The sequence below is a fragment of the Lipophrys pholis genome (genome assembly GCF_963383615.2).
Source record: "Lipophrys pholis genome assembly, chromosome: 7".
Lineage (NCBI taxonomy): Eukaryota > Metazoa > Chordata > Actinopteri > Blenniiformes > Blenniidae > Lipophrys > Lipophrys pholis.
Window position 1 is genome coordinate 4,713,394 of NC_137638.1, and position 12,425 is coordinate 4,725,818.

At 42.5% G+C, this 12,425-nt stretch overlaps 1 protein-coding gene across 1 annotated transcript; it reads right to left on the reverse strand.

The window, feature by feature from the left end:
- Positions 1–1,509: 1,509 nt before the first annotated feature.
- Positions 1,510–8,689, reverse strand: lman2lb (lectin, mannose-binding 2-like b). Its single transcript, XM_080466701.1, has 9 exons — positions 8,629–8,689; positions 8,042–8,321; positions 6,827–6,945; positions 6,621–6,738; positions 5,622–5,704; positions 5,110–5,271; positions 3,824–3,938; positions 3,635–3,751; positions 1,510–3,468 (listed from the first exon to the last, which is right to left on the reverse strand). Exons 1-9 carry the CDS (start codon positions 8,650–8,652, stop codon positions 3,326–3,328), a joined length of 1,161 nt encoding a protein of 386 aa, XP_080322827.1. The 5' UTR covers positions 8,653–8,689; the 3' UTR covers positions 1,510–3,325.
- Between the last annotated feature and the right edge of the window lie 3,736 nt (positions 8,690–12,425).

Here is a 12,425-nt window from a genome sequence, read left to right on the forward strand (position 1 = left end):
AAAATGTGAGCCGCCCTGCGAACAAGCAACCCTCAAGCATGATGCTGCCGCCACCATGCTCTTTACTTCAGGGGCGTCACACACATTTTAGTTCAGCCCAAGTTCATCTCGAGTGGGTCAGAGCGGTAGAATTGTCCCAAAATTACCTTTAAATGTAAATTTTAAAGTTTCTCTTTGTTGTGACGCAGACTACACGATGAAAATGTTTATATTTTCACAAAAAAAATACAACAATTAGTACTTAATTATGACAATCTCAACATAAAGCCAATTTTTAACAAAACCTTCTGGCACATAAACACTTCCTATGGCTGTTGCATTATGGGAGTTTTCTTACAAACTCACCCCGACAGCACGGCTTTGAGGCGACAGTCCTACCTGGATTCTAGCTTGTACATGTAATAATAACGTGTTTCCTACGTGTATAGTTTGTATCAGGAATCCCCAACCAGGACCGGTCCATGGACCATTTGTTACCGAGCAGTGATAAACTGTGACTTTTAACCTATTTCTTAAGAATTTAAACCATAAAGAAAAAAAGTAGCAAGTGGCTCCATCAAGGTAAATTGCTTGGATTGTTTTTCTGTAACAAACTTGTGTTATGTGACACAAAGACAAATAAAGACAAATAAAGACACACACGTCCCACCTGAAAAATCAACCAACTTCCACTCAGATTCACATCCTCAGCAACACTAAACATCTTTATTTAATTTAAAACCAACAGGACCGAGCGCCTCAGTAAGGGCTCACATTGAATTTTTACAATTTTAACAAAAAGTTTTTAAAACACCCAAAAAGAGAAAGAAGACGAAGACATCTATCCAGACAGAGAGAAGACTAAGAAACATGTAGGAAGGACAACATCGGTCAAACGTTAAGATTTATTGGAGATTATCACATTATAAGTGGCTTTAGTTATCTAATTGTATGAGAATCTTCAAGAAAACACAAAGAAATATGTTTTACTTCTCCAGACCTAAAAGAAACGAGTCTTAATTTGCTTATCTACTAATGAGAAAGTACCTCACAAGTTAATTTAGGACTAAACGGTAACTTTACCATGTTTAATCTGAAGTTCAAATGTAGTATTATTGGTCTTTATCCACACAAAAAAAGAGAAATCTAAATTGAACTGTAGATCGACAATGAAATTTTGGCTTCTGTTATTTCCGTCTACAAAAATACAAAATGTTAAAGAAGAAATATTCGTCCTCACACACACCTAAACTCCCAGCAGTCCAGCATATGGCTGTTTCCATTCAGTGCCGGAGAAAGAAAATCGAACACATCACGAGTAGAAACGGAGTAAAATCTGATGTTTTTCTTCACTATGTTCTGAACTGGAGCAGAAAATATTCTGGGATTAAACCAGTTTTAATGAGAATGAAGTCCCGGGAAAAACAACAAACAAACAAAAACCCAACCCATCCCTGCAGAAAGGAAGTTAAATTAAGGAGTTTATTGGTCCGAGGGAGGCACTTTTAAGCAGCACTGTGGAAACTTCAAAATCAGCCAATAAAAAAAATCGATGTAAGTGCTTTTTTTTTTTTCCTTCCTATACGTCAGAGTTCTTCCAATTCTTTTTCCTCCGTTCAGTGCAGCGAGAAATGTAGACTAATCCACAGGTTGACTGGTCTTCACAGTGAGTTCACAGGCAGCTACGCACTAGTTTCTGCAGACTGAAGCAGGTTACAAGGAGCTGAAGGAGCTTTACAAAACAAGGAAGAACTAAAGAAAAAAAATGAAAAAAAGACCCGTTTCATTTCAATAGCTGGACTGAAATGTTAAAAAAAAACCCAAAAAAAACACAACGACAAGAAAACATACTCACATTCCCCCTGTTCAATGACAGATATATCATCAGATTTCATGAACCCAATACATTTGAAAGAACTTCAGAAGTCTTGCTGCACTTTTTCACTCATTCATTCGTCCACACTGACGGGACAAGAGGCGGCACCGAGAAGTTAAAGGGCTCATATTATGCAAAATTCACTTTCTAAAGATTTTCCAGCAGTGATAATCCGTCCCCCATACCTGGAGCGACGCCCCAGAAGTGAAGACTGTCTGTCCTCTCTCTCTCCCTGGCTTGTTTCAGTTTTTAAAAAGTGTGTTGCTCCAACCAGCCAATCAGAAATCAAACCTGCAATCTCTGGCGTGTCCTCGACAAAAGGACCCCAACCTCAGGTTTGGAACCACGGTTATAAATGTTTATTATTGCAGTTGATTGCAGGGCACTTTTTCTCACCTGGCAACACTTTTTCCAGGATGTTGAAGAATCACTAAGAGCTGCTAATTAAATTAAATTAAACTAACTGCAGCAAACAGGTGATTTGTTATTTGTGGCTGAAATAACCCCCCCCCCCACAAAACACTGTAATAATTTACAGAGATTCATTGTGTTGGTTGAAAGATGACTATTAAAAGTGTGTTTTCAATTAAACGCCCCCATATACTTTGTATTTGACACATGTAAACAGATTTCTGACCTCAGATTGCAGATTGCTGTTGGTATGAGTTCATGTCGTGTGCTTTGGCTGAATAGAATCACTGGCACTCTTTACCCACATCATGCCTGCTGCTCTCATTTTGCACGTAAACGTTTTGTAAGGTTTGTAGAGAAAGAATTACCATCTGCACAGTGGCATGTATGGATACCAGGTTTAAAAAGTGTCCGTGCAGCACAGCGTTCATCGCCGCTCCTCTCCGGTGTATTATTGCTCTTTCAGTGCATTAAACAGAAGAATTCCCTCCCTGTGGCTTCAGTCTGCAGATCTCTCCTCCCCTAAACCCAGCAACAAGATGTCAGCATTGATTCAGTTTTTTTTTTGTTGTTTTTCTTGTCCTCTCCTCGTGTTGAGAGCGTTTCAGTGCCGAGAGGAAACATGACCCCCCCCCCATGTGCTTGAGAAGAATCTTTCCTACAGCAGCTTTATCTCATTGTTTGATTCAGAACGCTTAAAAAAAAAGAAAAGAAAAAAAACATTTTAAAGGTGCAGTATGTAAAATTCAGGGAAGTGCCACATTTGTGCATTAGGTGGCAGTAGTGAGTAGTAACCAGTTCGTCTTCAGTTTTATGATATTACTAAAAACAACCAGCGTCGGTTGTGTTTACAGTCCCAAATTACACAGTTTTCTTCAACAAGCTTGTTTAAAGTAAAGCTTTTTGCATACTGTACCTTTAAACTTTAATCTTTTGTTCATGATCTCTTCACGTCCACCACGTTGTTCTATCAGTTCATTTGTAAAGCGACGTGAAGTTCTTGCATCGTCACCGTGTAGGAAACGCTCCCTCGGAGGACCTACGTCGACTCTCCCGCCCTCAGTAGAAGCGCTTGCGTTTATTTTCCTTCCAGCGGCCGTAGACCACGATCCCGACCACCGCCAGCACGCCCAGGCCCAGAACGGAGAAGATGAAGGTGAAGAAGAGGTGGACGCCGCTCCGCTCCTCGTCCTCAACCACCACTGAAGAAGAAAAACAGACAGAAATCATGAGCGGAAAAGTTTCATATGACAGAGAATAAACTTTGTTTCTGTACTTTAATTAATGTTTATAGCGTCTTCTTCTCCGCTCTATTTCCTGCTACACTCTTGGAACCAATCGGATGTTTCCTTGTTCGTCTGACTTTACCATGAAACTGTGTCATGTCCACCCTGGGGACTCGGATGTTGTCCTCCTCCTCTTCCTCCTGCGGAGTCCTGTCAATGTCCAGCTGGTAGAGCTTCAAGGAGACGATGTCGTGGTTGTCTGGAGGAACAATCAACAAGGGTCACACGCTACTTCATTTAACTAACGTGTGTGCTTCTATGTTTTTCATACCCGACAGGTCTCCGGTGGCTGAAGTCGCCCCAAAGAAGTACCCTCTGGGCAGATACAGGCCGCTGATGTCGGCACAGTCCTTCCATTCCTGCTTACCCTCCACGTCCACCATGAGCTGAAAGGGAAAGTATGAAGGACTGAGCTGAAAGCACGTTATTGTTGGAGTATAAGACCCCGATTACACAACAACGTTCCAAGTGAAAAGGCTAAAGCTTCACGTTTTCACACGTGCAGAAGAACCATTTACTGCGCAGCGTTTCAGAAAAGACTGCATTTGCCCCCATTTCCACAGAGGTGGAGTCGCGTTGCTGAAAAGTTCCACCTTGGAAGATCTTTGTATATGTTTTGCACCGCCTACTGGCAGCAGAATTGGAGTCACTGTGTATAATCAGTTCCCTGTGGCTGCTCTATGGCAGGGGTCGGCAACCTGCGGATCCTTGAGCCCCGGTCCCACTGCGGTACGTGGCGGTACGGTGAGGCAAAGCGCACCCAGACCCAACTGTGTTGCGCGGTCCCACTACAGAGAGTGCGGTAACATGTAGGCGGGGTTGTGAATGCCGCCTGAGAGGAGCGTCTGAACCTCATAGGACGACCGCGGCGCTGTGGGGCGCCCACGTTACAATTCACCCAGTCAACAAAACTACCAGTGGGGTTGTAGTTTTGTCCTATTAAGTCCAGCAGGTGTCACTGTTGTTCAATATGCGCTTTAGTTTGCATCTTCCTTTGATTAGAGATGTTCTGAATGTAGTTTGTAATAATTCTGTGGTTCTTTGTTTTAATCATTGTTTCCTTCTTGTACACAATAAATTCCTGAATGCTACCGGTCTGTAAAATCCCCCCAAAATAAAGAAGAATCACAATCCTCAGTCATTTATGTATCCCGACCGACACCCAGAGGTTTGCCTCCACAACCCACCATCTGCAACGATTTGAAGTAAAAACACTTTGTGCGTTTTCACAAGAAACAGTGACAAGACTTTAATCTCACGTCATCTACACCCTCAATCCCACGTTTCTTTCTATTCCTCTCTCGTCCTTGAATATGTGATAAGCCTGCTAACTTTAGCACTTCGGGGATAGACGTAGTAAAGTTCTTTACTGTACTGTCTGTTTGGTGTATTTCTTGGTGTGTTGTATGTATTATAGTAACTATGTATGTTTTTACTCCATGGGACTGCAGATGGAAATTATTTACAGCACCGTGTGTCTGTTCATCGATATGCACTGCCCCATTCAAATAAATGAAATGAAATACGGTATCAATGGGGATCAAAGTCTCGTCGTACCGTCAGTCGATTCTTGGCGAATCTGACGAGGAGGAAGGTGTCGTAGACGGCGTTGCGCACCATGGCCGAGCATCCTCCGAGCTCGGTGAGCCGCCCGTCGCGCTCGTGGTCGTACGGCACGCTGCCGTTCCCCAGCATCACCGACACATACGGGAAAGTCCTCTGAGGAGAAGACAGACGAGTCCAGTCAGGCGCCGAAACACCACGCGGATCGGGAGGATTTAATCCCACAACACTGACGGGCCACCACGGATGAGCGGGATGATCTGGTGACCGTGATGAGTGGACGTTCCGGTGCTTTCATGCCGCACAAGCTGTGATTTGTGACGCTACCTGTAATCCAGCTGGTGTCTTCTGCACATTCAAGTGGAATGCATTAAGAGAAATATAACACAACCGTAAGAGCACTCCGACTGTACTCTGTACGCCACACAAGTATTCTGCTGGGAAATCCAAACACACTTTTGTAAAAAAAAAAAAAAAAAAAATAAAAGCTACAAAGTGTCTCTCACATCGTGGGTCTTATCAGCGTTGGGGTAGGTGTCCAGAAATATGCCGAGGCCAGTGAACTTGTTGATGTTTCCAAACGCAGGACCTGCAGACAAACAGCGGCAGAGACGAGCGAGACGAGGTTAACGTGACACTGAAAGATATCGGAGAGGACGCTACGAGTTTAAAGCCCAGTTTACAGGACAAGTGAAATCGTGTCATTTTTCTTTCACAAAAGGTTCCCGCGTTTTATGCGGCAACGTTTTGAAAGTGACGTGCGTTTACATAGAAAGGACAGAAAACGATGTGGCGAGGCCACGGGTTTACACTGTTGGTTGTATTTGGAATGAAACCACGGACACATGCGCAGAGAACGATATGTTATAAACAAACAAACAAACAAAAGAAAACCGGACACAGAGTCAGAGCATTTTCAAAATCTTGCGCTTTCACCCGTTTCCACAGAGATGGAGTGAGAGCGATTTCAAAAAGTTGCACTTTCCCCGGATTTTCCTGGAGACGGTTCACTTCAAAAAGTTGCGTTTTCCCCCCTCGTTCCAACGGAGACCATTCATTTTAAAAAAGTTGGGTTTTCCCCCCCGATACGAAACGATATATTGTTCTAGTCTTCGGTGACAGTTGACCTATTTCAATGCAGCTGGGACCCTGGAACATTTCCCCACTTGGGAGCGTTCACATGAAAACAGGAAACAAGCCAGCCACGAGGAAATGTGCAGATAACTGACAAACAGCGTTGTCGACACTCGTATGGATTAAATGAAGCGAGGAATGTCTCATTCATTAACACATGTCACTTCTAAAAATAGTCACGCTTCTTTTAGTCTGCTATATATGCAGGCTAGTCTAATTAAGAGGCTATTTTCACTGTAAAAATGCAATAAAGTTGGTTGAAAACAGAAAAACAAATCGTTTTTAACCCCTCCCTCCGCACACTCGCTCCTTTACTCCTTCAAGAAAGAAGCTCAGATGAAAAAGACATTTGAATATTTTCATGCTCCTACCGTTCTGCATGCGCTCTCTCGTCAACCAGAGGGCCATTCCATCCCCGTTAAAATTCTTCTTCCCCTGGCCGTGGATTTTAAAATGCACCCTGAGCTCCCAGTCCCGCAGGAATAACGGCTAGGGGGGACGACAAAAACAAGACAGGCTGGATTTATCTCGCGTCACATCATCGTCAAATCAACTCCCCAACAGCGACGCTGCTCACCATCCGACTCCACACGGCTCCCTGTCTGCTCTGCATGTCCGGGGTCAGCCTCACGTAGTCCGGGGTCACCATGGCCGTGCCCATCAGGTCCCAGTGTGAAGAGCTGGAAAAGCCCAGACCTGGAAAACAACATTAAAGACACAATGGAGCCGGTTTATGTTGATTCTTTAATTATTTAAGAGAAAATTGCTCCAGATTTACATTTTCAGTGCTTATATGGCTAATAGTGGGCTGAATATCGGTAGATACAGAGACCGTACCAGAGCATCCTGTCTTAAACTAGAGCAACAAAACTGATCCTGCGTGTACAAATCGGTTTGATTTTAACTCAAGGTTTTAGTTTCCAGTGAACTCAGTGTGTTTCAATTGTATTCGAGTTGCGTGGAACCAGATTAATAGCAAATTGACTCAAATCAGATGCAGTATGGTTAAAGGGTAAATACTATACTAAGCTCATTAACTTAGTGAGCAGAGAATAATGGAATGATGATAAACTAGATGATGATCAAAATGATCACAATTACAGGCAGTTTATGTAAAAGCTAATTGGAAAAAATTCACATCAGAAACGGTGTTGTCCGTTTTTGTCCAATTTTTCAAGTCATAATTGTTAAACTTAAAAGGTAGAACAATGTTTAACGGTAATTACAATAATCAAAAACTTAGTATAAGTATTTATCTAATTTTAGATCTACATATAACACAAATCTCACTGATGTCAGCCTTCAGTGTGAGCTTTATTTACATATAAACAGTTAAATGGCATTTTAAAATTAAAAAAAAAAAAGCATATTAAAACTTTAACAATTCTGACAATAACACGATGAGGTAAGATGAGACTGGAGTGTAGACGTGTACTTAATGAATACTTCACCAAACAGGTTTCCCATCACAGCTGCACCTCTTAGTTTTCCCAGTTAAAAAAAATAACAGGATCGGATAGGTCAACTTAACAAACATTAACCAGCTAACTAGAATTAATTAACTAGAACTGACAGTAGATAATAATCGCTTTTTTTTTAATTTAATTAAATTTTTTAAAGGGAAAGCAAACTTCCCTCTGAGTTACCTATTATCATCAGAAGTGTCTTAGATATTAGTTGTTTCGAGAGAATGAGGTTAAAGTCAGTGTATATTTAGTCCATTTAGTGAGGAATGTGACTTTAATGAGGACGTCTCGAGGTAACGTGTGCGCTAATCGCGGGCTGACCTCACCTCGGTACGGCTTCACCAGAGAGTGCTCCCGCTTTAAGAACTCGTCGTGGAAGCCCTGGTCCTCCGCCAAACTGCGGCTCAGCAGCCCGCACACCGCCAGCAACACGCATGTCCACTTCCGCAGGGGTTTAGAGCCGAACATCGAGGGAAGACTGTAGAAACCGCTCCGGTTCAAGCTGGAGACTGAGGCGGCGGCCATCATTTTCGCTCCCACTACAAACCGGTCACGTGGGCCGGCGGCGATCACGTGGTTGCTTGGTGTAGTCACGTGGTGTGATAGCTCGGGCGATAGATAGAATGCACTCACAATGTTAAATATACTTAAAATACACTTAAAGTTAATACAGACAAGCCAGAAACTACATTACAGAACATTCAAATTACAAAATTGTTGAAAAACAAATCAAACAATCAACGCTGTTTTCACACATAAAACCGACCAAGGTCGCAGGTACAAAACCCACTGGTGGAACATGTCTTAAAACAAAAGAAAAAAAACAAAAGAAAACAAAACAAAAACAAAAACACTGAAGCACACAGATCAGGTTCATCTGGCCTCGCGGGTGACCTCATAAGTTCGAGCTCACCTCACACACGCCCAGACATCTCATTGTCCTACCGTCCCTCCTTCACGGTGACGGCTGAGTCAGACTGGCGTTCCCGACTGGAGCTGACGTCGTAACGCGAAGCCATCTTGGATGGGTCACCCCGTGCAATTATTTCTACTGAGGAAGGCGTAGTCCGCCCGCAATATTTATCACTCTCCGAATATTCACACATAAAAAATATGATCGTTCATGCTGAGATATTTTGTATTGTGCTTTTTCTCAAAACAAAGACTGACTTATGACATGGTATATAGATAAATATTTATATTTCAAAACAATTCAATTCAATTCAATTCAATTTTATTTGTAAAGCGCTAAATCACATCAACAAACATCTCAAAGCGCTCTTACAATGATAGAGTACAACAGGACCCAACTAAACCCTTCCAAAGCAAGCAGGTGTAACAAGCAACAGTGGCCAGGAAAAACTCCCTCGCATGGAGAGAAGTTCAAGAACTCCCTCTTCAGGAAGAAACCGTGGGGCGGACCCTAGACTCTGGAAGGACGGCCATCCGCCTTGACCGGTTGGGGGGAGAAGTACATGGGATAGGACAGGGAGAGAGAGGAAAGAAGAGGGAGAGAGAGAGTGGCAGACAGGCCAGATAAGTACAAATACTAAGAAAAGTCTATGATGAGCGTTGGTCTGATGATGAGCCAATCTCAGTCTGGAGTTTAAGGGCCGTGCCGTTGCGGTGGGGTCCCGGTGCTGTGGTGGGGTCGGGTAGTAGGACCGTCGTAACTCCACTCTGTGAGTCTTGGGTCTGATCCCCTGGATCCTGCTCTCCTCCTGTCAGGGATAAAAAAAGACTGCGGCAGTGTCTGGTGGCTCCAGTAATGTTGTTACACAGAGAGAAAGAAAGAAAGACAAGAAACAGAACCTCCAAATGTAGAGTTCCTCCCTTTAACGGGAGAGAAAAAATCCCCTCAGCAGTCTAGGCCTATAGCAGCTCAACTTAGTGGTCCTATTTTATTCCTATTTTATTCCTAAGGATAAGCTTTATCAAATAGGAATGTTTTTAGTCTACTCTTAAATAAACTAATGGTGTCGGCCTTTCGGACCGAGGCTGGTAGTTGATTCCAGAGTAAAGGAGCCATATGGCTGAAACTCCTGCCTCCTGTTTTACTTTTATGGACTTTAGGGATTACCAACAGTCCTGCATCCTCAGAGCGAAGGGCTCGTGGAGGGTGATAAACTTCTAGAAGTTTCTCGATATAGGACGGAGCCTTCTGATGAAGAGTTTTATATGTGATCAGAAGGATCTTGAATTCTATTCTAGATTTAATTGGAAGCCAGTGTAAGGATGCTAAGACTGGGGTGATGTGCTCTCTTCTTCCAGTTCTGGTTAGTAAACGTGCAGCAGCGTTCTGCACTAGCTGTAAGGTCCTAACAGAGGAGTTTGGACATCCTGACATTAGGGAGTTACAATAATCTAATCTTGAAGTCACAAAGGCATGAATAATTTTTTCTGCATCTTTGAAGGACAAGAAGTTTCTAATTTTTGCAATATTCCTTAGATGGAAGAAGGCTGTCCTGGAGACATGTTTAACATGGGAAATAAAGGACAGATCCTGATCAAAAATAACACCCAGGTTCCTAATATCACTGTTAGAGGTTAAGGTAATATTATCTAAGGTAATCAGACTATCTGAAAAGTTATCCCTGAGCTTTTTAGGACCTAGGATTAGAACCTCAGTCTTGGATGTGTTGAGCATTAAGAAGTTGATAGACATCCAGGACTTAACGTCCCTGAGGCAGGACTCTAGTTTAACAAGTTGGTCGGCCTGATTGGCTTTAATTGATAAATATAGCTGAGTATCATCTGCATAACAATGAAAGTTAATGTTGTGTTTCCTAATTATATTTCCGAGTGGCAACATATAGAGATTAAACAATATCGGTCCGAGGACGGAGCCTTGTGGTACTCCACAACGGACCCGTTCATGCATTGAAGATTTGTTATTTACATGAACAAATTGAAACCGGTCAGATAAATATGATTTAAACCAGTTTAAGGCTAAGTTTTTAATGCCGACGGCATCTTCTAATCTCCTTAAAAGTATATTATGATCGACAGTATCAAAACAGACAGCGAGAGATCAAGAGAGAGAGATAGCCTTTATAAATAAACCCCAGTAACACAAGCATGTCTTCATATTTATGATTGTCTGTGCTGTGAGTATATTCAATTCAATGCAAGTATTTAAAACACACTTTTTTTTTTAACTGTTGTGTTGGAATAAATATTAACCAAAACAATCTGTTATTTATTTTTTGGGGGGCCAATTCATAGTGTCGGTCCAAAGTCCACTGCTGTGTTTGAGTGTGTGTGAAAATAGTTGTTGTATGGGACATATCAAATATAAACACATCGAGCTGAAGTACACTTTCAGGGAAAGGCTGGGAAAGATCCACTGGTCGGCTCTTTTCAGCTTTCCTTTAAGTTTTTGTTAACAAAACATGGATAACATTGGATGGGGCACCGACTCCGGTGCCCCATCCAATATGGCGGCGGCACGGAATGAGGACTGTATAGCCACTAGTCCACCGCAGGCCTCTGTATGGCAAAGCACACCCAGGCTCAACTCTGTCATGCGGTCCCACCACAGAAAGTATGGTTAAGGTTAAAATGCAGGTGGGGTTGTGAACGACTCGGGGACTCGTTGAGCCAACATGGATGCAGTCGGTGCCGGCCGGCTTTACCAGGCCACAATTCTGCACCGACCGAGTCCTTCTCTGTGACACAGCTTATTTTTCTCATTGTGAACAGCAGCGTCCAGCTCCTGCTGACACTCCTCCTCTCCTGTTACTGAGAGGAGCGTCTGCACAACAGGAGGGTTTACGGCCGATGAAATATTTAAATATTGTGGGCAAGCCGAGCGTGGTGATGGTCACTACCAATCAGCAGACGACTGCGTTGTCGCTCCTCAGTACTCGGTACCTCAACAGAGGGTTGATGAAAAATCGTAGCCGGTGGCCGCGGTTTCTTTCCGTACCATCCACAACTTTTTCACTCGGACCACACGAAAACCCGCCCGGCAACGCCCCGGCACAGAAAGTGTGGTGGAAATGCGGTTTATGTCTATGGGTGATGGTACACAACACATCAGATGCAACAAGATTGATTTTTTTTTAAATTCATTCAATTCAGACATGTGACATTTCAAACATTTTGTGCAATCACATCCCTAAACACACACGCGTGCACATTTATACATGTTTGATACTAAATAACTAAATTATAGCTAATAAAAATATAGTTATAAAAAAATCTATAATCTATATTTTCTCCTCCAAAATGGAGGGGAACCTGAAGAAGTGCCACCAGAGGATTTACCGACTCAGAAAACGGAACTCCTTCTCTGTAAGCAAAAACATCTCACTGACATATGACTGTGTATAGGTACAAATTCAGCTTTCAGCAGTATTTATATTATTTGATATAGGGCCATATACAGTATCCAGTAAGACTGATGAGAGCAGCACCAGTAGCTCATAAAAACCATGTATGATTTTGCTTTTTATCAGGAATTATATCACTATATATATATATATAACACATACATAAATGATGAAATTCAATGGTAATTCAAGTGCCTGATACCAAGTATCCCCAGGCTCGGTAATGATTTCACTCACGGTCAATATCATGAGTGAATCCACTGGTCCGGTTAATGGTGATTTTGAATTACAGTACCTGTAAGTCAAAGTATCTAGCTCATAAATGTGTATCTCATACTTTTAAGTCTCTTCAATCTGAAACCGACCCACCAGTTTC